Here is a 24,795-nt window from a genome sequence, read left to right on the forward strand (position 1 = left end):
CTAAACAATGCAGGACTCAAGTATCTCACTGAAAAAAGAAGGGCTTGTACTCCAAGTCAAATATAATTTGATTTTTTGAGTGATGATAGATATTTCCATCACTTTTGAATATAGTCTGTGAGTCATCTGTGACACATTAGAAATTTAAAATTTCTAAAATGTCTTAAACAATAATAATAAGAAATGCATATGTGTATATGTATGCATGCATATATATGTAATTTTATGGCTACTGAAGTCATTTTATGGCTATTTAGTATGTGCCATGTGCCTTAAGAATGGTTTACATCTATTATTTATCTTATGGTCATGAAAATCCTTAGTACCTGATATCATCCACTTATTTTCCTTATATTATCTAAATCAGACAGCTTTATCTTGACTTACGTATACAAATAAGTATAATCTCAAATAATGGCTCCTGATGTATTTGGCAAAAGCCGAGTAATACATTTCATGAGTATAGTTTCAAATTATGAACGTCTTTAATTATTACTTGGTGTTTAAGCTCCTTGAAGATTGATCATTCTTAGAAAAACAAATTAATTTCATGACAGACCGTATCTAGTATATGAAGGATGGAAACCTTAGGTTTCTAAAATGGCTCTAGAAGTGTTCCCTGAGTAATTTATAAAGGGGAAAACACTTGCTTTCTTGTGAAATGATTTTTATTTAAGTCCAGACGTTACTGGTCGCTTTCTAGAGTGATTGTCTTTTTTTAAGTCCTTTTTTGTTATAATAAATGCTGCTTAATATTTTGAAGCATTTAAAAACTAATTTAAAACTGTAATTATTTTAAATGTTTTCATAGCTTCTAATGTTTCTCTTTTCATTTAATATGCTATGTGGTCACAGTAATACCTTTTTCTTAAGGACAATAGCTCTTATGACAAAGAAAATGCATTGTATATGGTTTGACACAGACACACTAAAATTGAAATAAATCTTGTCACAGACAAGTAATAGAACTTGCTAAAAATGGAATCCAATTATAAAAATTCACTTGTAGTTTGTATTTTCCACAAATGCCCACTGGAATAGAAACAATCTAATTAATCTAATATCTCAGAAGAAGCTGAACTAGAGCTCATTAAAAGAACAAGAAAGAGCTAGATTTTTCTACCTGTATAACTCAGGGAAACAGCTTCCTCTATCTTCCCTGTTCCTGTCTGTAATGTGCTCCTTCCAGCTGCTGAAATAGACTGCCTTCTGGAAATTAAAACCCACATGGCTCAGACCATGGCAGTAAATCTGGCAAACAGATGGTCCTGGGTGAATTGTTACACCTCTACAGAATATCTTGGGATTTTTATCAGCAGTCTTTACCCTAAGTAATGGGAATTAGAATGACAAATTAACAGTCAAACTTTCATGCTTATATCAAAATGGTAATTTAAAGGCTTCTTTCATTTTGTTACTCTATTCAAGCCAGAAATATGCAATTGACAAGTTAGATATCAGAGTGCAAATGTATATGGACTTATTTATAGCTCTCTCCATTCAAGCACTGCGATGAATTTTAGTGAGGTTTTAATTTCACGTTCCAGTTAGATTTTCCTGGTCTCCTACAGGTTTCCTATAGGAAATATATGTGGATGAGTTTGGCTTATTTATTTATTATTTGTTTTGGGTCCGGTTGTGGGGCCTGAACTCTGGGACTGGGCACTGTCCCTCAGCTATTCAGCTCAAGGTTAGTGCTCTACTAGTGCTCACTTGAGCCACAGCACCACTTCCGGCTTTTTTCTTTTTGCTTATGTGGTGCTGAGGAATTGAACCCAGGGCCTCATGCATGCAAGGCAAGCGCTCTACCACTGAGCCACCTTCCCAGCCCCGAGTTTGGCTTATTTAAAAAACATTGAAAGTCAATTCATTTCACATAAAAATGATTTATTGATGTGTGCAATCAACTCATTTAATATGGTCACTGGCTTCTCTATGGAGAAAAATAAGAGAACAGAAAGAGCTGAAGGGAATTAACCTTTTCCAGTGTCTTAGGTCTAGCCCTTTGCTCTATCCTGCTTTATCTTATCCTAAGAATTGTTCGCAAACCCAAATTCTTAAGACCAAATGAATCAGAAATAAAAGGGTTTACTGGCACCATTACAGATGCTAGTCAGAAATAAAAGGAAGGATCAGATCCTGGGCCAAGTTCTTGCAATTAGCAGCAGCAGGGGTTGGCAAGGGCTGGAAAAAGTCCTTTGGACTGGAGCTGAAAGTATATTTGGTAATTCTGGGGAAGAAAAACCTTTGCTGCTAATAAGAAGGGTGGGATAATTCATTCCTCCACTCCCTCATCTGCCATCTTGCCATCCCTCTGTGTAGCCCTTTGTGATTAACTTTCAATTGTAATTAAATTGGAATATCTCAGATTTTTCCTGTCATCACTAACATGTGGTATTCACATACTTATGCTTTCTTAGCTTTACTCAACATATGCTTCTATGTACATTATTTGTAAGTTTCTGAAAATAGACTTGAGCAAGGCAGATGTAATTCTTATCTTGGTAGTGTTTTTATTCTGTCAGAGAAGATATGAAAAAAGGAATAGTATTTAAATGCTATGACTACAACCATAGTAAAGAGTAAAATATTTCTTAATAAGATTGGAGATATACTTTGGGGAGTAATAGAGTTGTCTAAAGCTCTAAGTTAGGTAAGGACAAAAATAACATACTACGAGAACTTGAAGCAGATGGGGAAAATTTGAATATAGTGGGAAGTTTATTCAAAGTTGTATGAATGCTTGCTAGTCTGAATGTATTAATAAAATTGTGTCTTAAAGAATGATTTAGTCTTGGCACTGTGGCTTATATCTCAGCTACTTGGAAAGTGGAGATAAGATCATGGTTTGAGAAGGAAGGGAGAATGCAGTCAAGAATTCATTGTATAGACTTCAAAATTAAGAAAAGTAAAGGAGGGGCTGGAGGTTTAGCCCAGTGGAAGGGCACCCGCCTGGCGTGCGCAAGGCCCTGCGTTCGGTTCTCAGCCCTGGAAAAAAAAAAAAAAGTAAAAAGAAAAGTCAAGGAAAGGATTGGGACAAAAGGAGTGAGAATGTCGAAGGTGGTGACACTGATTAAGATGCATTGTATTCGTAAACTGATTTGTCAAATAGCACCTTTTTTGTCAACTACTTAACGATAATAAACTAACTAAATAAGACCTTAGCCCATAAAACAAGACAGGTGTGTTAGTGCATCTCTGTCAATCCTTCTACTCTTATGATACATGTAGGAGAGTTATGGTCCAAGATTGGCCCTGGGCAGAAGTATGAGACTCTTTGATAAGCAACAACAACAAACAACAACAACAAACAAACAAATAAACTAGCGCTGAGCTTTAAGGAGTAGAGTACCTGCCATACAAGACACTGAGACACTGAGTCCATTGCTCAATTTACTGCTACTAAAAAAATGGCCTAGAGAAAGGTGTGTATGAAGAAAAAGGAGGAAGAGGAGCTGGAAGGAATTCAGAGACAGCAGCCTGATGAGGGAGAACGTGATTGGCTCCTATTTATGGATGAGACTCACAGTCACTATGACTGTAAGTATAATGAAAGTGTGACTGTGATTTGAGTTTGGTTTTATCCAATCTCATTCTTTTACAGAACACCTTTTCCTTGTTAGACAATCGAGCCCTGTTGAAGTAACAACTTTATTTGTTATCTAAATAGTGTTAGTCAAGAAATAATTCTGCATTTTCATTCAGATACAATGCCACTTCATTTAAGTAGTCCACTGTCCATGTGTTCAGCATAGATCTCTGTTTTGTTTTTCAGTGTTCCAACATTCCAGAGCCTTCCTGAAGAGATCCTCAGCAAGCTTGCTGATGTCCTCGAAGAGGTAATTGTTTCTAACCTTTGAACATTTTGAGATGGAGCCTCTTCTTGTAGCCTGGCTTCTTTCACAGCTAGTTGTGTGATGATGATGCACATACTACAGAAAGATCTTTTACAATTCACTCTTAGCCCTAGGGGGAGCTATATATGTGGCTTCAAATAAAAAGCAGCTAAGCATATCCAACATTTTACAGGTAACGGTGGGCAAATTAACTCTATCATAGAGGGAAGAAAACTTTTTGTTACAATAAATGTAATATTACTTTGACTTCCATGGATGAGAAATGGCATATTTCTTCCTTATCAGCTAGTATAAAGTTACAATTATGGCCAGCCTATAGCTTCAGATTAGCAAACTTACAAAAGGAATGATCAGTTAGGCTTATATTCTGTTAGCATGCCTGAATGTGAAATGTCACTGTAGATTTATTTTCTCTGAATCTGAGAAGCCATGGTGTGGAAGGAGAGGAGAAACAGCATAGTTAGCCCACTGTTCACAGATTGCCTCAATGAGAATCTTAACTGACAAAAATAGAAGAAAGTTTATCTAGTTACATTGATGAGCACAATTCCGGATCAACAGTAGTCAAATTTCAGCGACTAAAGTTGTTGAACAAAAGGTTGTATATGTATAAGCTTTGTTGTAGGTTGAAAACATTCATTTTTTCCACTTATCTAGTAAGTGTTTGTTGTTTTTCCTGTATAAATCAAGGGCCTTGACGTATGACAAGATATGAAATGGGGACGGTCCTATCCTCATCAAATGAAAGAAAGATTCATTAATAATCATTCTGTTACATAATATTTAATATTTAATTGAAGTGAAAATATGAGCCAATGAGAAAATATGAACTACTAAGACCATAAAACAAGCGAACCAACATAGCCTGGGACAAGGAATGAAAAGACTTGAGAGAATACAGTGAGCTGAGCTCTTCAGAATAAGTAGGAGTTGGCATTGTAAAGGACTGTTACAAACTAGGACCCAAATGGATGGAAAAAAGGAAAAGGATATGGTGATTCAAAGGCACCATGTGCCAGAAGTTATTGACAGTGCAGAGAATAGGTCCAATGAAATACTTTGGTTTAATTCTCCTGGTTAGATAAAAACTTTGAAGGTTTTTAAGCCTCAAGAAACAGAAATAGGGGCAAAATCAGATTAATAGAACTTTAAGGAGTATTTCATAAGAGTTGGTAATTTAATTAATTTGGTAAGTAAAAGCAAAATGAGATGCAAACAGCCAACCTAGAGCAAAGGGTAATCTGGGATGTGCTTTCTCATCTGAATTTTATTGTCAGAGTAATTTGTCTTGTTGCCCTTCAGGATTTCATTCAGTATTGATGGTTTTTGTCCATTCTATAGTTATTTATTGAATGTCTATTTTGTTCCTTCTCATCCTCTTGGCATGCAGCAATGAAGGGGGAAAAAAAAGACAAAATTCCCTGTCTTAGCAGAGTTCACCTTATTTCTACAGCGCCATGGGGAGAAAGTCAGGAAACTAGATAAATCATTTGGGGGCTGGGTGTATAGCTTAATGTCTCATAAAAACCTAGGAGCCAGGATTTAGGTGAGTGGGAGAATGATGCCTAGTATGCACAAAGCTCTGGGTTCAAGCTCCTGTATCACAAGAAGAACAATAGACCAGGTGTGTAGCCTAGACAGGCCTCAAACTCACAATCTGTCTCCTCTAGCCTCCCAAGTGCTAGGATTAAAAGGGTTGAAACCTGTGAAAAATGAGAGAAAAATGGAAGCTTTTTTCCCCCATGCCTTAAAACCTCAGAGAAGCAAATGGTTCAAGGAAGAGACACCAAAACTTGGGACTGAATTTTGTTGAAAGGTAAGGAGAGAAGCAGGGTTGAGTAGGGGGAAATAAGGCTTGTAGAAACACAGGAAATCCTATAGGAGGAGGAGACAAAATGAGGGAGGAGGTGCTACACATTTCTTGCATAGTCAGAGGGTAGACTGTCCTGTGCCTACAGAAATGGTGGACGTTTGCACCTGGGGACAGTTTGGGTAAATGAGCTGATGGAGTGTTCTGAGATAAGGAAAATCTGATTGGTTCTCTTCTGTTCTCTCAGTGGTATCAAGTGTATCAACTGAGAAAGGTGATGGTGTAGAGGTGTGATTGGTTCCAACAGTGAGATGGGTATAAGAAAAATGCAGGAGCAAATGGGATTGGGTCATGTGGTTTCACTTCCGGACATCATTAAGGCCTCCCTTGTTGCTGATCCACAATTGACATTAAACAGACAGGCTTTATATTCCAAATGACTATAGTGGGGTTAAGAAGTTGACCTCAACTGCTAGGAGCAAAGTAAGAGGGTGTTTCCATATTGGAGTGGGCTAGTGAAAGTTTACTGGAAATTTTACCCCAGGAGGGAGGAAACTGTGCTCTGTGTTTGGGCCATTTGATAATATTGTCCCTAAGGGAGTTAGGCTCCCACTCTTCACCCATTTGGGAGAAAAATAGACTATCTCTATGTTTACACTTGAAAGGGTGGGAAAACCAACCCTGGGTGAATACATCTCAAAGAGGCGGATGACAAATTTACAACAGGAATATAAACGAATTTACTACAGAAATGTCATGCTTGCTACTCTGAACCCACCTAGGATAGTATCTAGATTTGAGGCCTACATCACCCAAGTGAACTGGTGACTTGTCTGAAAAGCAAACTGAAAGCTCTAAGAGCGCTTGCCTGAGAGTGGTGGTAAGGTTCTAGGTTCAGTCCCCAACATGGCTAAAATAATGTTTTCTCTCTCTGTGTCTCTGCCTCTCTCTCTCTCTCTCTCTCTCTCTTTCTGTCTCTCTGTCTCTCTGTCTCTCTCTGTGGTGTATACACACAGTTTCAATTTAGGGCCTGAGCACTGTCCCTGAGCTTTTATTTTGCTCAAGGATAATTCTCTACCACTTAAGTCACATTTCCACTTCTGGCTCTTCGGTAGTTTATTGTAGATGAGAATCTCACAGATGTTCCTTCCTCGGCTGGCTTTGAACCAAAATAATCAGATCACAGCCTCCTGAGTAGCTAGCATTAAAGACATAAGCCATCAGCACCCTGATTATTTTGTTTCTTAAGATCTGGCTTTAGAATAGGACTAACCAGAGTCTTGAGTCAGGAAAAAGTCTGAATAAAGTTTAGTCAAGATGGGGGTAGGGGCACTAAACTCCTCTTGGCCACCAGCCCATTTGATTGTTTGCTTTTCCCTCCCAACTTCATTTGTTTGCATGGACTCAGGTTCCAGATAGATCAATAATTGGCTTTAAATAGGACTGTTTTGTTTTTCCAAGAGAAAAGAAGCAAGGGAATAGCAAGTTGAGGGAGCTTGGGAAGAGTGATTACAACCATGGACTGTGGAATTTAGAACTGGACAAGAGAGAAAGGTGCTCTGGAATGGGGAAAGACCACTGAGAGGTTGCAGAATCTGTGGTCTTTAGTGTACTGAGACTAAAGAATTTTGGGAGTTGGGCTATAAGAGGAAACAAATGGGAAATACATTGAAAATATTTTTGTCTGTTTGTACTGGCTACACCAGTAATTCTTTGTTTCAGTCACAAATCCTTAGTTTGAGACTTATTAAAGTAAGCTGTGCTATGATTTATTGGTCTCTTTCATCTGTGACCACAAAGTGAAGCAGAACATTGTTACAGTTGACTTTTCTATGTCCAACCATAAAAAGAAAATTTGTAAGAAGTAGTACTGCTATATTTCTCTCTGAATGTGCTGACCCGCAGCCTCTGTAAATATAAAACTGCTTTGTCCAGTTTATTTTATTTTTTTGCTTATTTTTGTAGAATCCACTGAAGAACTTTCTGGTGACCTTGTGCGTGTGTATTTTATGTTGTTAAACAAGTAAGACTGAAATACAAATTCATTAGCCCCACTCAACCTCCTAAAAAAGAAGTAAGAAACCATGAAATCCTTTTATCATTTCCTGTCTTTTCCACAGCTGTGAAAGCTTTTGCTATGTTTGTGTAAAAATAGCAACAACTAAATAATTCTGACCAAAGAAATATGTTCATATTGCATGTCAGATTTTCTAATCAGGAGATGCTTTAATTTATGCTTGGATTGTGAAAACCACAGTGCTCTCTACCAATGATGAATGAAAATGGAACAGATGATTTTGTACCCACATATTTGTTTTCAGGACATAAAAATGAAGTAAATGTACCAAATACAAAGTAGATACATAAATATACTACCCAGTACTAACAAAATGTTTAACTCAAGTTGAATAAATAAGTACAATGGAAAGCTAGATGGAATTGCACATCAGATAATGTGGAGAAATCTGGAAGAACAAAAGCAAAACTAATATCACATAACATTAAAAAGAACATGTTTGCATAATAATTAAGCTTTCTACAAATATCTGTAAGATGAAAAGAATCACAGATTATAGAAGGCTGCAGCTTTGTTTATTTGACAGATATTTCTGGAACACCCGCCAAGTGCCAGGAATTGTTCCAGGTCTTGGGAATTCAGGGCTCTTGTCCCCTACAGCATACATTTAGGTGAGAGAAAGAAAGGTGAAGAAAGGAAAATACTATCAAGTGGTAAGGCTACTCCGGGGTTGTAGTTGAAAGAAAAATTTTAAAATAAATTACAAACTGATGCTGTAAGAAAATAATTCATGAAACAGGCAGCAGTCTGGCTCTAAAATGGTTCAGAATGCTCTGTCCTCTAGGCAGACTATATTTTCAGCCACAGTAAAGGAAGTACATATAGAAACAATTTAATTGGTTAGTCTGAATTTACCATATCTAGTCATTCTTTAGACAGGTTGAAAGCTCTACTTCTATGATTGACTGAGACTTCACCACTGGATTCCATTTAGGTTGCAGTTTCTTTATACATTCTGTTAGCTTGCAGTTCACTTTGTACAGAGAACCCCCTAGACCAAACTTAAAGTATGTGTGGAGGCAACTTTAGGTCAAACATTATTCGCTGTAACATTAATGAGGGAAGGTGATATTTAACTCAAGGCCTAAATGTAGATGCCAGGTGCCATGTGTATGTGGGGCGGGGGAGGGGGGCGTAGGGATAGGGATAGGGAGAGGGAGGGAGAGAAGAGAGAGTAGAAAGTAGTCAAAATACAAACAGAAACTGTCAGACAAGTTGATGTTAGGTGAAATGAACCCCAAGATAAGGATTCAAATGTTTTTTTCTTTGTTGTGATTGTTTCTAGCATATTTATAAGATGATTTCTTTGTTGCTTTGTATGTCCCCCCCAGGGTATAACCCCTGCTTTCACTGTATTTGATGTTGATATAATTTGTGGAGGGGAAGGGGAAAAAACAAATCGTTTAAATAGGGATACAGGTGGACCCATTACAACAATGAGATGTACAAGACGTTATGTCAAAAAATGAACTTTACAACTTTGGCAGGGTGAGGCGTGGGGAGGGTGTGGATAGGGGGTGGAGAGGGGAAGGAATGATATGGAGAAACAAAGGAGGAGGCAACAATGCTTGATAAGAAATGCTCCTTCATGAAGATGAAGAGCCTGGGGACCTGAAATCCCCTTTGTGGGTATAAAACCAATAACCCAGTACTCAAACTCTTACTACTTCCCAATATGAGCACCCTGAGGACCAGGCCTTCAACACGTGGACCTTCAGGAAGATAATTATCCAAACCATAGCAAGTGTCTGAAAAAGGAATGAGAGATCCAGAATGCATCGGAAAGAGTTCTACCAGGTAATACTTAGAAGAGAGGAACAGGGGAAGCATTATGTTGCTATATTTAGAATAAGGCCACCAGTACATTTAAATCCCAGGTAGCAACCTCCACACAGGGAATTACATGGAGGAGAAGGGGTAGCCTGGGGTGGACAATGGCAGAAATAACTCAGAAAGGCTTCTTTTCCAGTTCCAGAGCAAGATTGCTCAAATGTACTGCATGTGCTCCCTGATCAAAATTTACCCACCCAAATTGCCTGCTATACGATTATGCTTACCTTTCTTCTTATCCATTATACTATATATCTCTTATTTTCTACAATATATTCCTCACCTCATCTGTATTTTTAAATTTCCTCCCCATTAGGCTGTAATTACAGACACAATGAATATAAAGGAAGAAATAGTCAAAAAGGAAATAAATCCGGGTAGGGGGGTGGGGGGAGGTTATGGGAAGGGATGGGAAGGGGAAACAAAGGAGGAGGCTGCAATGCTTGATAAGAAATGTACTCGTTATCTTGCCTATGTAATTGTAACCCCTCTGTGCGGTATTTTCACAATAAAAATAAATTAATTAATTTAAAAAAAACCCTTGGGCTATTTTGTAGTACGGCCTCCACCTTTGTACTCAACTCTTCTCCTAGTAGAGAGAGATTTTATTGAGACATAACCCAAATATAATTTTCTTATAATACTAAATTATTTCTTACTGTACTTAGAGTGAAAACCAAACTTTATCATGATGGATAAAGCCAGTGTGACCTGATCTTGGCAACTTTTCCCTAGCCTTCCTTTTCACTTTCGCCACTTACAAATCTTTCTTTTTAAATGTCTAATGATATCAAACATTTTCTACTTTGACTACTTTCTCTTTTTTTATTGTGAAAATACCGTACAGAGGGGTTACAATTACATGGGCAAGATAACGAGTACATTTCTTATCAAGCATTGTTGCTTCTTCCTTTGTTTCCCCTTCCCATCTCTTCCCATACCCGTGCCCCCCCCCCAAACCCGGATTTATTTCCTTTTTGACTATTTCTTCCTTTATATTCATTGTATCTGTAATTACAGCCTAATGGGGAGGAAATTTAAAAATACAGATGGGGTGAGGAATATATTGTACAAATTAAGAGATATATAGTATAATGGATAAGAAGAAAGGTAAGCATAATCGTATGGCAGGCAATTTGGGTGGGTAAATTTTGATCAGGGAGCACATGCAGTACATTTGAGCAATCTTGCTATGGAACTGGAAAAGAAGCCTTTCTGAGTCATTTCTGCCATTGTCCACCCCAGGCTACCCCTTCTCCTCCATGTAATTCCCTGTGTGGAGGCTGCTACCTGGGATTTAAATGTACTGGTGGCCTTATTCTAAATATAGCAACATAATGCTTCCCCTGTTGCTCTCTTCTAAGTATTACCTGGTAGAACTCTTTCCGATGCATTCTGGATCTCTCATTCCTTTTTCAGACACTTGCTATGGTTTGGATAATTATCTTCCTGAAGGTCCACGTGTTGAAGGCCTGGTCCTCAGGGTGCTCATATTGGGAAGTAGTAAGGGGTTTGAGTACTGGGTTATTGGTTTTATACCCACAAAGGGGATTTCAGGTCCCCAGGCTCTTCATCTTCATGAAGGAGCAATTCTACCCTGTCATATGTTTGCACCATGACATTCTACCTTGGTCTGCAGAACTGGGGTCTGCAGAAATGGAGATCAATGGATCTGGAAGTGACACTGCTGAAATTGACCCCAAATATGTCTTTATTCTGTGTAAGTTAATTACCTCAGTAATTTTTGGCATAGTATTGGATATTGCCTGTGTAGAAAAGCTAGGTGTTTTTATAAAGAGGTTCTTGGTGAAAGAACTATTTAAGTCAAACTCAGTAATCTCTATTTCCTATACTGTCTCTTGGAAAACAGATTAAGATAATTTCCTTTTTTTTTTCTTTTGATGTAACTGAGAACTCAGGGCCTTATGCTTGCTAGGCAAACAGTTTACACTCAAGTTAGACCCACAGCCCTTTTATTTTTCAGATAGAATCTCACTTTTTCTCCTGGTTGGTATTGAACTACTCCTTCCAACTGGCCTCCAGAGTAATTTTCATTATAGGCATCTACAACCATGTATTTATAGAGCTTTTGAATTCTTTAACTTCATTGTATTCTTTCCATCATTGACCTATCTGAATCAATTTGAGATAATAAATACCTCAGATTATTTTAGGAATTTCATATTTGGGCTTGCTAGTGGAGCTATTTTTAAAATGAAATTGAAAGTTTAGGTGCATGTAGGGAGTAGCAAACTCTGACTTCATGAACTCATGGAATTAATCCCATTTCTAGACCATAGAGAAGTGAAACTTTATTGGAGGTCACCAAATGCACTTGCATCTATTCTGAGATGCTCGGAACTGACTCTGAGTAAATGGGGGGGAAAACCCTCTGAAATTATAGAACATGATGTAGTCTCTGTTTTACTATAACAGGATAATGTACTATTCTTCACTTCTATATACTATAATTAGTCCTATGAATGAATTGCATTTTTTCAAATAGATTTCACCCTATTAGCAAATCTCCAACTGAGTAATAGTTTTCTTCAATTATCACCTATACCCAAACAATGGTCAAAGGTTACTGTAAATAAACTCCACAGCTAATAATTATCTAAAGATTGTGGTAACATCTTTAAAGAAAGTTAGCAAATATACTTTTCATAGAGAAAAGGAAACAATTAACCTGTCACAATGTGTGTTTGAAAATTAATTTGAGTTAGAATTATACTTTACTGAATGGAGGCATAAAAGTTCAGCTAACTTGAAGACACTATTCTTTGTTGAAAATTCTAATGGGGAATCCAAATTAAGTCAACATAATGATTTTTACGACCTGGTATAACGATTTTCCCTTTATCTATGTGAATAGATACTGTGTTGAGATTTCCTGGTTTTCAGATGGAATAAGCATATTAGAATCATACCTTTGTTTTTTTTTTTTAAATTAAAGTCAGTTTCATTGTTCCCCCTTTAAAATATTTAAAATGATTTCCTTGGAATAAAAGACATTTGCATCAACAACTTTTTAAGAGCTTTCTGCCAGTGGGGTGGCAATGTTGTGAGTTTGGATTGTGATTATGTTCGGGACTAAAAACAAACCTGGGTGATACCTTTAGTTATGTTTTTGTTTGCTGTATATTTATTTAGATTACTACTATTGCACCAAGAATGTCGTGGACAAATAATAGTTCTAAAACTTATTGAGTTATTAAGAGGGACATTATGAAAAAATAAAGGAGGTGAAGAGGAAGCAGAGGAAGAGAGGAGATAGGGTGGGAAGAAGAGAGGAAAGAAGGAAGGAAGGAAGGAAGGAAGGAAGGAAGGAAGGAAGGAGGGAGGGAGGAAAGGAAGGAAGGAAGGAAGGAAGGAAGGAGGGAAGGAAGGAAGGAAGGAGGGAAGGAAGGAAGGAAGAAAGGAAGGAGGGAGGAAAAGGAGGGCGAGGAAAGAAAGGAAGGGAGGGAAGGATGGAGCAGGAGAAAAGAAAGAAAGAAAGAGAAAGAAAGAAGAAAAAAGAGAAAGAAGCAAAGGAAAGGTTTTTCTCATCTCATTAATCCTTGATTACATGTTAAGAGCTGCATATCAGATTACACAGCCCAGGGTAGCTTGGAGGAGGGTAGCAACTGAGGTTCTCTTCCTTGCTGTTCCAGTGGACTGATTGCTGAGCAAACATTTAGTTGTTTTGGTAGTGTAACTGTTTCCTAGTGTTAACATCTTTGCGGACTCCTTTGCATTCTTTCCAGTTGTGAATAAAATGGGAAATGTCCTGCTTTGGTGGAATTATGGAAATGCCATGAAGCTCTCTCCTTTATCATTTGAAACAGGCCTAGATTTTTCAGATGGAACAACAAAAGCAATGAAGTGAACAGGACCATTGTTAGTTTTCTTTGAAATATGTTGTTTATAACTAAACTTTTTCTTCCCTTCTTCAGGTTTGGCTTTGGCTATTCAAGCCAAGATGGAGAGAATTCAAAGAATCTGCTTTTTCTCAGTTGCTTTCACTGACAGTACTGTGAATTTGAAAGTTTAACTTCTCTTTTGTTGTCTCTGCCTTCTTTTGGGTCTTCCTTTCTATAAGGCAAATTATTGCTTTGGAATGGGGAGAAGGTAGAAGAAGTGTGTGTGTGTGTGTGTGTGTGTGTGTGTGTGTGTGTGTGTGTGTTTTACAGCTAGATACAAATAGCAGAGTATAGGGAGAAAAGCATAAAAGGTAAAGACAAAACTTTATCAAATTACTGCATCTTACATGCAAAGAAAATATGGGATAGGAAGAAAGTATTTGCAAATCATTTATTTAATAAATAACTCATGTTTATAGATTTATTTTTCAGTGCCAAAGATTGAACCAAGGTCTTGAGCATGCTAGGCCACTTTTCTACCACTTGAGCTACTTTTGTTGTTTTGTTTAGATAGGGTGTCACTGCTATTTTTTTTTTTTTTTTTTGGTCTGTTGTGGGGCTTGAATTCTGTGCCTGGGCACTCTCCCTCAGCTCTTCAGCTCAAGGCAAGTGCTCTACCACTTGAGCCACAGGGCTACTTCCTGTTTTCTGAGTGGTTTATTGGAGATAAGAGTCTCACAGGCTTTCCTGCCTGGGCTGGCTTTCAACCATGATCCTCAGATCTCAGCCTTCTGTGCAGCTAGGATTACAGGCATGAGCCACCAGCGCCGAATGCTACCTTTTATCCTGGCTGGTCTTGAATTCTAGTCCTCTTGGCTTGAGCATATCTGGGATTACTGTTTCTGTTGCCATACCTGTTTCTAGATTTATTAAAGAACATTTATAACACAATAAGGAAAAGATGGAATGCTTCACTGAGATGCTAGGAACTGACTGTGAGTAAATGGGGGGGAAAACTAATAACTAAAGATGTATAACATCTTTAGTTATTAGTGAAATGCAAAAAGTATAATCTTCTACTTTACATCTTCTAGGGGAGCTGGGGAAACATAATAACAAATGTTGGCAAAGGTGTTAAAAATATCGCAAGCCTCATATATTATAAAATGATTCATCTTCTTTAGGAAAATAGTTTGGAAACCTCTCAAAATATTATATATAAGGTTACCATGTAACCTGACAATTCAACTCCCAAGAAAATAGAAAATATATCTCTATACAAAAATGTGTGCATAAAAGTCCATTATAACACTTATTCACAAACAAAAAAGGTGAATAGAGAAAATATGGTGCAAGCATACATTGAAAACTTTATGGTGAATATAGTAAAATGTCACACATTTTATAGTTTCATTTATATGGAATTTTTAAGATAGTAAAATCTATAGAAACAGAAAGCAGATCAGTTGTGGCTAGGCTGAGATTATGGGGAGAAATGGGAAGTTACTATTAGTATGAACTTCTTTTTAGAGTAGTATAAGCATTCCATAATTAGACTGTGGTTGAACATTTTGAGTATATATATATGAAAGCTATTGAATTGTGTACTTGATGTCAGTAAATTCTGTACTCTGAACTTTATCTCAATAGATCTGTAAAAGTTATGTATGGATGTTAATTCAGTTGCGATATCAATGGTAAAAATGTTTTGGGATTATAAGGAAATATGTGCTTGGGGCCAAATTGGAGTTGATTTGTTTGTATAAGAAAAATAAAGTTTAACACATTAAATCTTAACAGAAATAACACATTTGAAAAACTGCTATGTGGAAGAGAGTTTGCACTGTGACTTGATGCTTGAATAATTATGGGCTTTCAAGACCTAGCTGAGATTTTGTACAACTCTATTCTGTTAAATCGAGCTTGTTGTTTGGACTTCCCTCTTCACTATTACTTAAATCATTTATTGTAGTGATTTTTGGTGTTTGAGAGTTATTGATTCCTCACTTATTCATGAAGTTAGTGGACATTTTGGGGGTTCTTTATGCATCTGGATACAGGATTTGTGAAGATTTTAGTCTCTTGTGTCCTTTCAGCTGGTGATGATTACTTGCAGCTTACCTAAAATAGGTGAAGGATGAATGTGGTGTGGAGATTGGAAGGGTGAGTCTCCTGTGACAAATAATCTATTTCATTGCTCAAGACTGTGTAGAACTCTTCTCCACTCAGAGTAAAGAAGCTTGGTATCAGAGGCTATTTGCAGGTGGCAATCCATAGCATTGTGACTGTGACAATTCCTAATGAAGGTCAATTACTGCTAATGATCCAATCTCTGTAGATGAATATAGGATTAAAGAAATGTCTTTTGTGCTCCAGAAAGACCTTTATTTACCAGGGTGGTGGAAGGAAGGAAACAGAGGGGAGAGCTCTATTAGAATAATACAAGTAGTTTGGTAATATAGGGTAGGAATGGCTGTGGTATTTAAAGTTGATAATAGATTAATAGGAAAGTGAAATGAGTTGCATTGGTGTAGAAAGGGGGAGGTAAATCCAGCTGAGTTATGTGCATACAGATAAAAAGCAAAACGACAACAGTGACCAAGGAAGAGAAAAAAATGTAAGAAAAATAAAAGAAATGACAGAGAGAAAAAAGAGAATATGACCCAATGTTTGAGTAATCTAGTTGCTAGGTATGCATACAGGTAATGAACAAGGAAGACATAGGGATGGGGGGGTCAGAGTACAAAAATGTATGAATAAGAGAGAAGAGTTCTACTTATAGTCAGAATGCCTATGGGAAAAGGACAATAATAGGATTTAAAAGGCTGTACTGAAGGAAATGTTGTGGTTCTGGTATGATGATTTTGGTAAAAGAGAAGAGAGTGAGAGGCAAAATTCACCCCTATGATAGAAAGTAAAAGTTAAATAGCAAGTAGCTTTTATCCAATTGTAGAATAGTAACAACCATGCAGTTAAATGAAAAAAAAAAAAAAAAACATTAAAAAAGCAAACAAACAAAGCCCGGGCACTGGTTGCTCACTCCTGTAATCCTAGCTTCTCATGAGGCTGAGATCTGAGGATCATGGTTCAAAGCCTGCCTAGGTAGGAAAGTCTATGAGACTCTTATCTCCAATTAACCACCAGAAAATGGGAAGCGGCTCTGTGGCTCAAAGTGGTAGAGTGAAGCCTTGGGTTCAAGCCCCATGATCGACAAAAAAAAAAAAAATCAAAGTGAGACAAGCTTATACAATACACAATGTATGTAATTTTAATTGCTTTTGCATCTCTCTCCCTATATATTTACATATTAACCTCTCTTCAGGGTACATTAGGCTGAACTACATCTAAGTATGAGGCTTTTCATCAGTAGACAGTTCATGCAGCCAGGGGGCAGGCTCTGACCAGTGGTAACTTTACAGACTACAAATTCAAAGGTTAGTAGCAACCCTGGCCTCAGTTGTCCCCTAGGAAGAAAAACTATAGCTGTGGACAGCTGTCCTAACCCCACCTCTTCAAAGGTCCAAGTACCACTGATGACTAGTTCCTCTATTGATTGACACAGCAGGGAGTCCCAAGACTGGGTCACTCCTGGCATCTGGAGTAGCTGTCTTCTGTGGCAGGTTTCCAGGCTTTTTGAGCTGCTGGTCCACTTTCTTCCAAAGCACAAACTAGAGCCAGTGCCCCAGTGTAGAGTAGATTAGAGGCAAATCTAAGGTATGTGCCAGGCTGGTTTGCTGCGGTTCTTTCTATAGCAGAAACTGCAGCCACCACCCAAGTACCTTGGCTATCGGGTTTCTCTAGCATCTTTTTTTTTTCTAAGATGGCAATGTGGCTTCCTGCAGCTTAAATTTATCTGCTGGTGCTTGTTGGACAGTCAGTTCTCTCCTCTCTCAGGTCATATAACTGATTTATCCCCAAGTGCTATGGCAAAGTGTCCTGTGGGTTGTTAATTGGTGATTGCTTCTTGTCCCTGGGTTCCCAGTGAAATTTTCTCAAGATAGAGACTGTCACTCTCCAGGACACTGGGAGTCATAATTTCTTAGTTCTACTGTCTTACAGAAGGCATCCCTGCCTCCTGGTCCCTGTGCTGGGGATAAAACTTATGGGTTATATGTGCTTTTTCTGCTGTTGAAGTTGGCAATCCCATGCTGGGATTATCTGATTGTACCTTGTATTTCTGTCTTCAGTTTCTCTGCCCCCAACTGGGAGAGCTGGATACCAGCAAAAAAAAAGAAGAAGAAAAAAAAAAGGAAAAGAAAAACTTCTTATGGTCTGTCCTCTGCTGTGATTGCTTTCCTGTAATTTTCTGCTTACCTCCCACTGTCTAGAGTTCTTCCATTCTCCCCCTCCACCACACCCCTCCCATGCCTAGAATCTGATGTCTTCTGTAATACCTGCTTCTTTTCATTCACAAAGTATGCACAGTTTTATTCTGAACAAAGACCTTGTTCTAAGTTTGGGTCATGATTATTTCACCCTCTCTAAAGTAGTACCTATTCTTCCAAATCTCCCAGGTTGGTTTAGCTTTCAGTACATAGAAAAGAGAAATGCTACTTTATTACTTTTTATTGGTCCCTAGTTGTGTGAAGATTTGCTCCTGGAAATTCTGTGTTCTTTAAAAACAAGAATGATATTGGCATTTTTTCACTTGGTACCTGAAAGCAGTTGATTAAAAAACATCAATGACTTCCACTAATTGATGTTAACTCTTTCTGTGCCAAGCTAAAGGCATGCATCTAGTCCTTTTTAAGTAAAAAGGGACTGTTTTACTCCATTCAACCTAACACTGGAATTTACCTTTCAGTTTCATTATATCTTGATAGTAAATAGATGGTCATTATAAAAATATTTACCTAATTCATTTTCTGGGAATAATTTGTTTTTTCCCAGTCAACATTCTGAATTTGCTATAAAGTTGGGGAGGAGTTCTGTTTTATGCTTTCCAGAAGCTTGGAAATAAGGTATTTTGAGTCTTTCTGTTGCCTGAATATGTGTGTGTGTGTGTGTGTGTGTGTGTGTGTGTATGTGCGTGAGAGAGAGAGAGAGAGAGAGAGAGAGAGAGAGAGAGAGAGTGTTTATATGCTTTACTTCCATGCTGTTTGTAATTCATTAAAATGTGTTCACTCTGCAAATTGGCACCAGTCTGTAATAGCTTGGCTTACTAGAAAATATCCATAGAAAATATTTGAAATGCTCACCACACAAACCTGTTAGTCCTTGTGGCTTATTATCATTTATATCATTTAGAGGGGCTATAGACAGACTAGATTTGTGTGATATTAGTTTCTAGGCTTCAGCCTATTGTGAGATCTGTTTTCAGTATGTCAGCTGATAGCCAACATTTATACAGATCATGATAAGCGCTGAGCAACTTTCTCAGGGGAAAATGATGAACACCAGATCTGAATTAGATATACTGCCCTGATTAGTAACAAAGTGACCAGAGATTTCAACTATTTGTTTTTTAACCTGAAACATCACTGTACCTGCCAAAAAACCCCCCACTAGTTCAGGGGCTGTACCAGGCAGGAATCTGAGACATGAATCAATGAAGAAGCCTATTTGTGCTTACCAATAAGAGTCTAGCAACCAGAAAATCAGTGGGGGTTTTAGTTTTAGCCACAAGATACAAAGCTTGTCTAGTACTAGAGAGAGTTATTAGACAGATATTTAGCAGGGAATAACCCAGGCATTGAGTCCTCAGTCTTCCCAAGACCTCTGGCTACATAGTGCCGTCCTCAATCTCTGACGAAGGCAACCTATCACTTCCTTGTAGAGAAAGAGCATGTGCAGTTTCTTAGGACAGTGGCTACCAGCAATTTCTGGTGGATAAAGTTCTAAACTAGGGCTAGCAGTATTTTAATCAGAAATGTTCATCGGATGCCAGTCAGTGTGAATGAAGAGCGACCTGTGACAAGCTACCCTATAGGGGGATTTCATTGTGTGAGTGGAGGCTTCTATGTGTCTCACATCCTTTTGTTTCTTAATCATTATCAGATGCTGTTAAGAAGTTCCTCTCAGGTCTCGAGAAAGTACTACCATGCTACTACTCTTTCTCTTTTATTGCCCACTCTTTAAATAATTATGCCTAATAAAGGGTTTGCCTTGTAAACAGGCCTGCAGTATAGCAATGCTCTGCGTGTTCTTTCTGCTTTGAATGATTGTACAAAGCAGTGTACATCGCTGGGCAGGAAGTGATTGGGCTCTCCCTCCCTCCTTTCTCTTTTAGATGTTCTTTAATAAGAACATGTTTTTCTTTTCCTTTGCTTGTTGTTAACAAACATGACTGACTATATCCCATTCTTTTTGTTGTTCACATGGTGTTTTATACAGTTTGTACTACAAAGCCATATGTTTGCTCAGAACTTGTCTGTCTCCTCATTTCTATAAGTGTTTCTAAGGACATGGTGTGTCATTCTATACACCCTCAATTTCTATCAGAGAGAGGATTTGTACAGAATTATGCCTTACATTAATCAAGAATACATCATCGATAAATATTTGTTGATTGAGTAGTCTGAGTTAGATTTTAACATGAATGATTCAATGAATGAAATAAAACTTCTCTTTCACATTTGAATGCTTTCTCACCACAACTCCAAGGCAAATGGTCCAAAGACATGAAGCAAGATGCATTCGAAACCATGAGAGCTCATCTGAAATATTTGACAGGATTTTGTAGAGAATGCTGCTAGAGAAACGCCACAGTCCCAAAGAGGATACGGTGAACAGAGGACTGAAGGATCATGGGAAAGGATCGAGACTTATTTTCTTCTTTTACTTTTCTCTTTTTTAAAAAAACAAAAACAAAATCTACTCCAGGGAGATACAACAAAGATTAAACATTGGGAAAGATTTTTTGAAGAATAAAAAATATCTTGTAAAGGAGACTTATTTTCCAATGTAATCTTACTGGTCAAAAAGCTGATTTGTTACTTACTACTCATTAAGAGATAGAGCTGAGGGGCTGGGAAGGTGGCTCAGTGGTAGAGCGCTTGCCTTGTTTGCTCAAGGCCCTGGGTTCGATTCCTCAGCACCACATAAGCAAAAAGAAAAAAGCTGGAAGTGGCGCTGTGGCTCAAGTGGTAGAGCGCTAGCCTTGAGCTGAAGAGCTGAGGGACAGCGCCCAGGCCCAGAGTTCAGGCCTCACGACCGGACCAAAAAAAAAAAAAAAAAAAAGAGATAGAGCTGACCTCTATTTACTATCTTCCAAATTTCCTGTATCTTTACTTAGCATTTGCTTATGGGAATTTCTGCGAGCAACCACTCCAGACAGTTTTTCATATCTTCTTTCTCTTTTTACTTAGTTCTTTACAGAATCAATATGGTATATGTTAATATTTATATCTCTATAAAACCTATATCTATTTTATCACTGTTAAGAGTTCTAGGATTTGAGTCTTTTTTAAAGAAGTTTTTTATTGTGAAAATATTATACAGAGGGGTTACAATTACATGAGCAGGGTAATGAGTACATTTCTTATCAAGCATTTTTGCCGCCTTTGTTTTTCCCCTCCCATCCCTGCCCTCCCATCTCCATGACTACACTCCCCCACCCCACCAAAGTTGTAAAGTTCATTTTCTAACATAATATCTTGTATATCTCATTGTTGCGATAGGTCTACCTGTATCCCTATTTAAACAATTTTTTGCCTTCCCCTTCCCAAATTATACCAACATCAAATACAGTGAAAACAGGGGTTATACTGTGGGGGAGGGACATACAAAGCAACAAAGACATCATCTTATAAATACATTAGAAACAATAGCAAGCAAGAAAAAATACTTTTGTGGTATGTGCCCTTATGTGGAATTCTATGCCTCCATCAGAAAGAATGACATTGCCCCATTTGTTAGGAAATGGAAAGACTTGGGAAAAATTAAGTGAAGTAAGCCAGGCCCAAAGAAACATAGGTCCCATGATTTCCCTCATTTGCAATAACTAATATATGTCTGAGACAAGCAGAAAAGGTCAGATAAGATGATGTTAGGGAAATGAACCCTTTGAGCCTTAGCTATGCCCATTGTCATTTTTTTCCATAATTCACTCATTATGTGACCTGAAATAAAGTCTTTACTGGAAAATGGGAGTAATAATAATGGCACCCACTTCAGAGGTCTGTTTAATTATGTTTCCTAAACACAACTTTTTTAAATTAATAGACTTTATTTTTCAGTGCAGTTTTAGTTTTACAGAAGAATTGAAAAGAAAGGTGAGAGTTTCCACTGTCTCCGCCCAATTCCCCTATCAATATATTATATCTGTGTGGTACAACATTACAAAAGAGGGAAGCTACATTAACATTTTGGGTTATTTGCTAGCCCTTAGTGTACATTAGAGTTTGATTTTCTGTGTTGTACAGTTCTAGGGATTTTTTTTCTCATGTAAAATATAACCCTTATTCAAGCATCATGTGAACTTGTGAAGAATATGTATTCTACTGCTGTTGGAAGACGAATTTTATAAATTTTAAGTAGATCTAATGATTGATAGTGCTCTTCAATTCAGCAGTACGTTTATTGCAATTGTGCACACTAGATCTGTTACCAATTACAGAGTGCTGAAATATCCAGCTGTGGTCATGACTTATTATTTCTCCTTATTGTTCTTTCAGTTTTTGCCTTGTGTGTTTCAATACTATGTTGTTAGCAACATATACCTTAAGATCTTTATGTCTTTTTTTTTTTTTTTTTTTTGGTGTCGGTCCTGCGGCTTGAATTCAGGGCCTGAGCACTATTCCTGAGCTTCTTTTGCTCAAGGCTAGTGCTCTACCACTTGAGCCATAGCACCACTTCTTGCTTTTTTTTCTGTTTATGTGGCACTGAAGAATCGAACCCAGGGCTTCCTGCATGCTAGGCAAGCACTCTACTACTCAGCCCACTTTATGTCTTCTTGAAGAACTGGTCTTCTTATGGTGATACAGTACTCTTGTTTATCTGTGATAATTTTCCATGATTTAAAGGCTTTTCAGACTGAAATTGATATATCTTCTGCTTTGTTTTGATTAGTGTTAAGATGTTATATCTTTTTCCATCTCTCAACATATTTTTGCAGTGCTGAGGATTAAACCCAGAACTGTATAAATGCTAGGAAAGGACACTAACAGTTAGCTACAGACTAGCCCTCTTATTTTAATTTTTTTTAGAGACAGTCTCTTACTAAGGTCTCAAAGTCATGTCACCTCAGCCTCCCAAGTAGCTTGGATTACAGGCTTGTGTCACTACACTGGGGTCAACCCTTAGCATATAATCAACAAGTATACATTTATATGTATATATATGTATATATACATTTATATTAGATTTATATAGCGTAATCAACATGTATCTTTATAGCTGAAGTAATTTTATGTGAATAATCCATATTTTTATTTATTCTGGCACTCCGTATTTTAATTAGTATAATTAGGAAATTCACATATAAAGTACTTATTAATAGCTCCCTTATGCATCATTCTTTAGATAAATTGATCTAATTGTTAGCTTTTTGTTGTTGTTGTTGTTGTTGTTATGGGGCTTGAACTCTGGGCCTGAGCGCTGTCCCTGAGTGCTTCAGCCTCAAGGCAAGTGCCCTACCACTTGAACCACAGACCACTTCCGTTTTCTGGTGGTTAATTGGAGATAAGAGATTCACAGACTGACCAGGCTGGCTTGGAACCACAATCCTCAGATCTCAGCCTCCTGAGTAGCTAAGATTATATGCGTGAGCCACCGGTGCCAGGCTGTTAGTGTTTTTTTGTTTTTTGATTTTGTTTACAATTTCACAGATTTGTTGTCATCTGTTAACAGCATCATGGTTATCAAAGCACTGTTGGCACATGATTTTGAATGGCATCCCAACCCAGAGCACCTAAGAAAACCTTCTGTTCCTCTTTTTATAACCTCATTGATTTTAACTGAGCATCATGGCATAAATCTGTTTTCTCTCTTCTCTTAGAATATCAATTACATTCTTTTTTTCATACATTGTTAGTAGTCACAATGTACATTTCAACTGATCTCTTCCAAGTTCTCTTTCAAGTAATGCTATATATCACTTCATGATAGCGACAGTACCACATAACAGTATTTCTGTCTCCTGTAATATTTCTGCCACACATTTTTGTTGAAAAGCTGTACCAGCTGAGTATAAGGATGGGAGTACTAACATTGAATTATTCTCAGACAGGAAACAAATAGTGTTTCACATGTAAATGTAATATATTTTTAAAATCCTTAGTAAGATGCAGGATACATGTATGTATACATATATGTATGTATGTATGTATGTGTTTGTATAAATACACATATAGTATGTGTGTATGTCTGCTGGTATTGACTTTCTAATTCAGGTCCCAGAACTTGCTAGGCAGGTGCTCACTCAACCACTTGAGCAATATCCCCAGGCTAACCACATGTTTTCAGTCTTACTATTTCAGTGAAAGAGCTATTCTCTATTCATAACGAAATAAAATCATGTAATAGGGATGAAAAAGGTCAATACATCTAGGAGCATATTAAAATGATTCCTTCATAACAGGTTTAGGGGAATAATTTATTGTGATCAGATATCTACAGTGAAAAATATCAGGCTGGCAAGTGGCATGAAGAACAAACTTGGGCTCAGAGGTGGACCAGAGGACCCATGAAAGAGAAAATAGTGATGCCCATGAAAGAAAGTATTAGAAATTGGGATCAAGGCAGTGTAAGTCTTGGAATAGAAAAGATGATGAAGAGGATAATAGCCTTTTTCAGTGTTTGACCCATGGGAGGACCGATACAATCTGTTTTGTCTTTTGTATTCAAAGACGATATTTTCTGATGAGAATTGCTATTTGTGCCCAGAGATGCTTCTGAGCAGTTTATGCCAAGAAAAGCTGCCTCTTGGTTTTCAGCTGTCACCACTGTTTAGAGCAAAGCTGTCATGGATGTGTGGCCTGCCCAACCTTTTTGCTCTGACAGTCTCCCTAGCCCCGATTACTGTGAGTTTACTTACTCTGGATATTACTGAGTTATCCAATCGTTCGTAATTGTCACTGCATTTGGAAACCATCAGAAAGGCATTTCTGTCCTGCTGGATTGTGGCCATATCATTTCAACACAGAGTGATTATTTATGGCCTAAATTCTTTGACTATTTCTTACATAGTAGGTTCTACTGTTCGGTTTATTTATTTACTTATTTGTTTATTTTTGGTGTCTTTTTGAGACAGGGTCTTCCTATGTAGCTCACTCTCCCTTGAACTTGTTTGTCATCCTCCTGCCTCAGCTTCCTATATGCTGAGTTTAGAGGAATGTACCACCCTTCCCTACTTGCATGATTGCTTTTTACTGGGTGCCACTTTTGAGTAGTTTGAGATGTGTTTCTTACTTCTGGGAATTCAAGGTCAACAATCCTGCT

General features: G+C 37.6%; 1 protein-coding gene across 2 annotated transcripts in view; it reads left to right on the forward strand.

The window, feature by feature from the left end:
* Prkg1 (protein kinase cGMP-dependent 1) overlaps nucleotides 1-24,795 on the forward strand; it is a 1,051,642-nt gene that overhangs the window by 755,969 nt on the left and 270,878 nt on the right. For both annotated transcript variants that reach the window (XM_042689193.1, XM_042689194.1), the window contains exon 5: nucleotides 3,776-3,839. In XM_042689193.1, the coding sequence (XP_042545127.1) occupies nucleotides 3,776-3,839 (64 nt within the window). The remainder of the gene's footprint in view (nucleotides 1-3,775; nucleotides 3,840-24,795) is intronic.

This window comes from Dipodomys spectabilis, unplaced genomic scaffold, assembly GCF_019054845.1.
Source record: "Dipodomys spectabilis isolate Male_0828 unplaced genomic scaffold, ASM1905484v1 ptg000125l, whole genome shotgun sequence".
NCBI lineage: Eukaryota > Metazoa > Chordata > Mammalia > Rodentia > Heteromyidae > Dipodomys > Dipodomys spectabilis.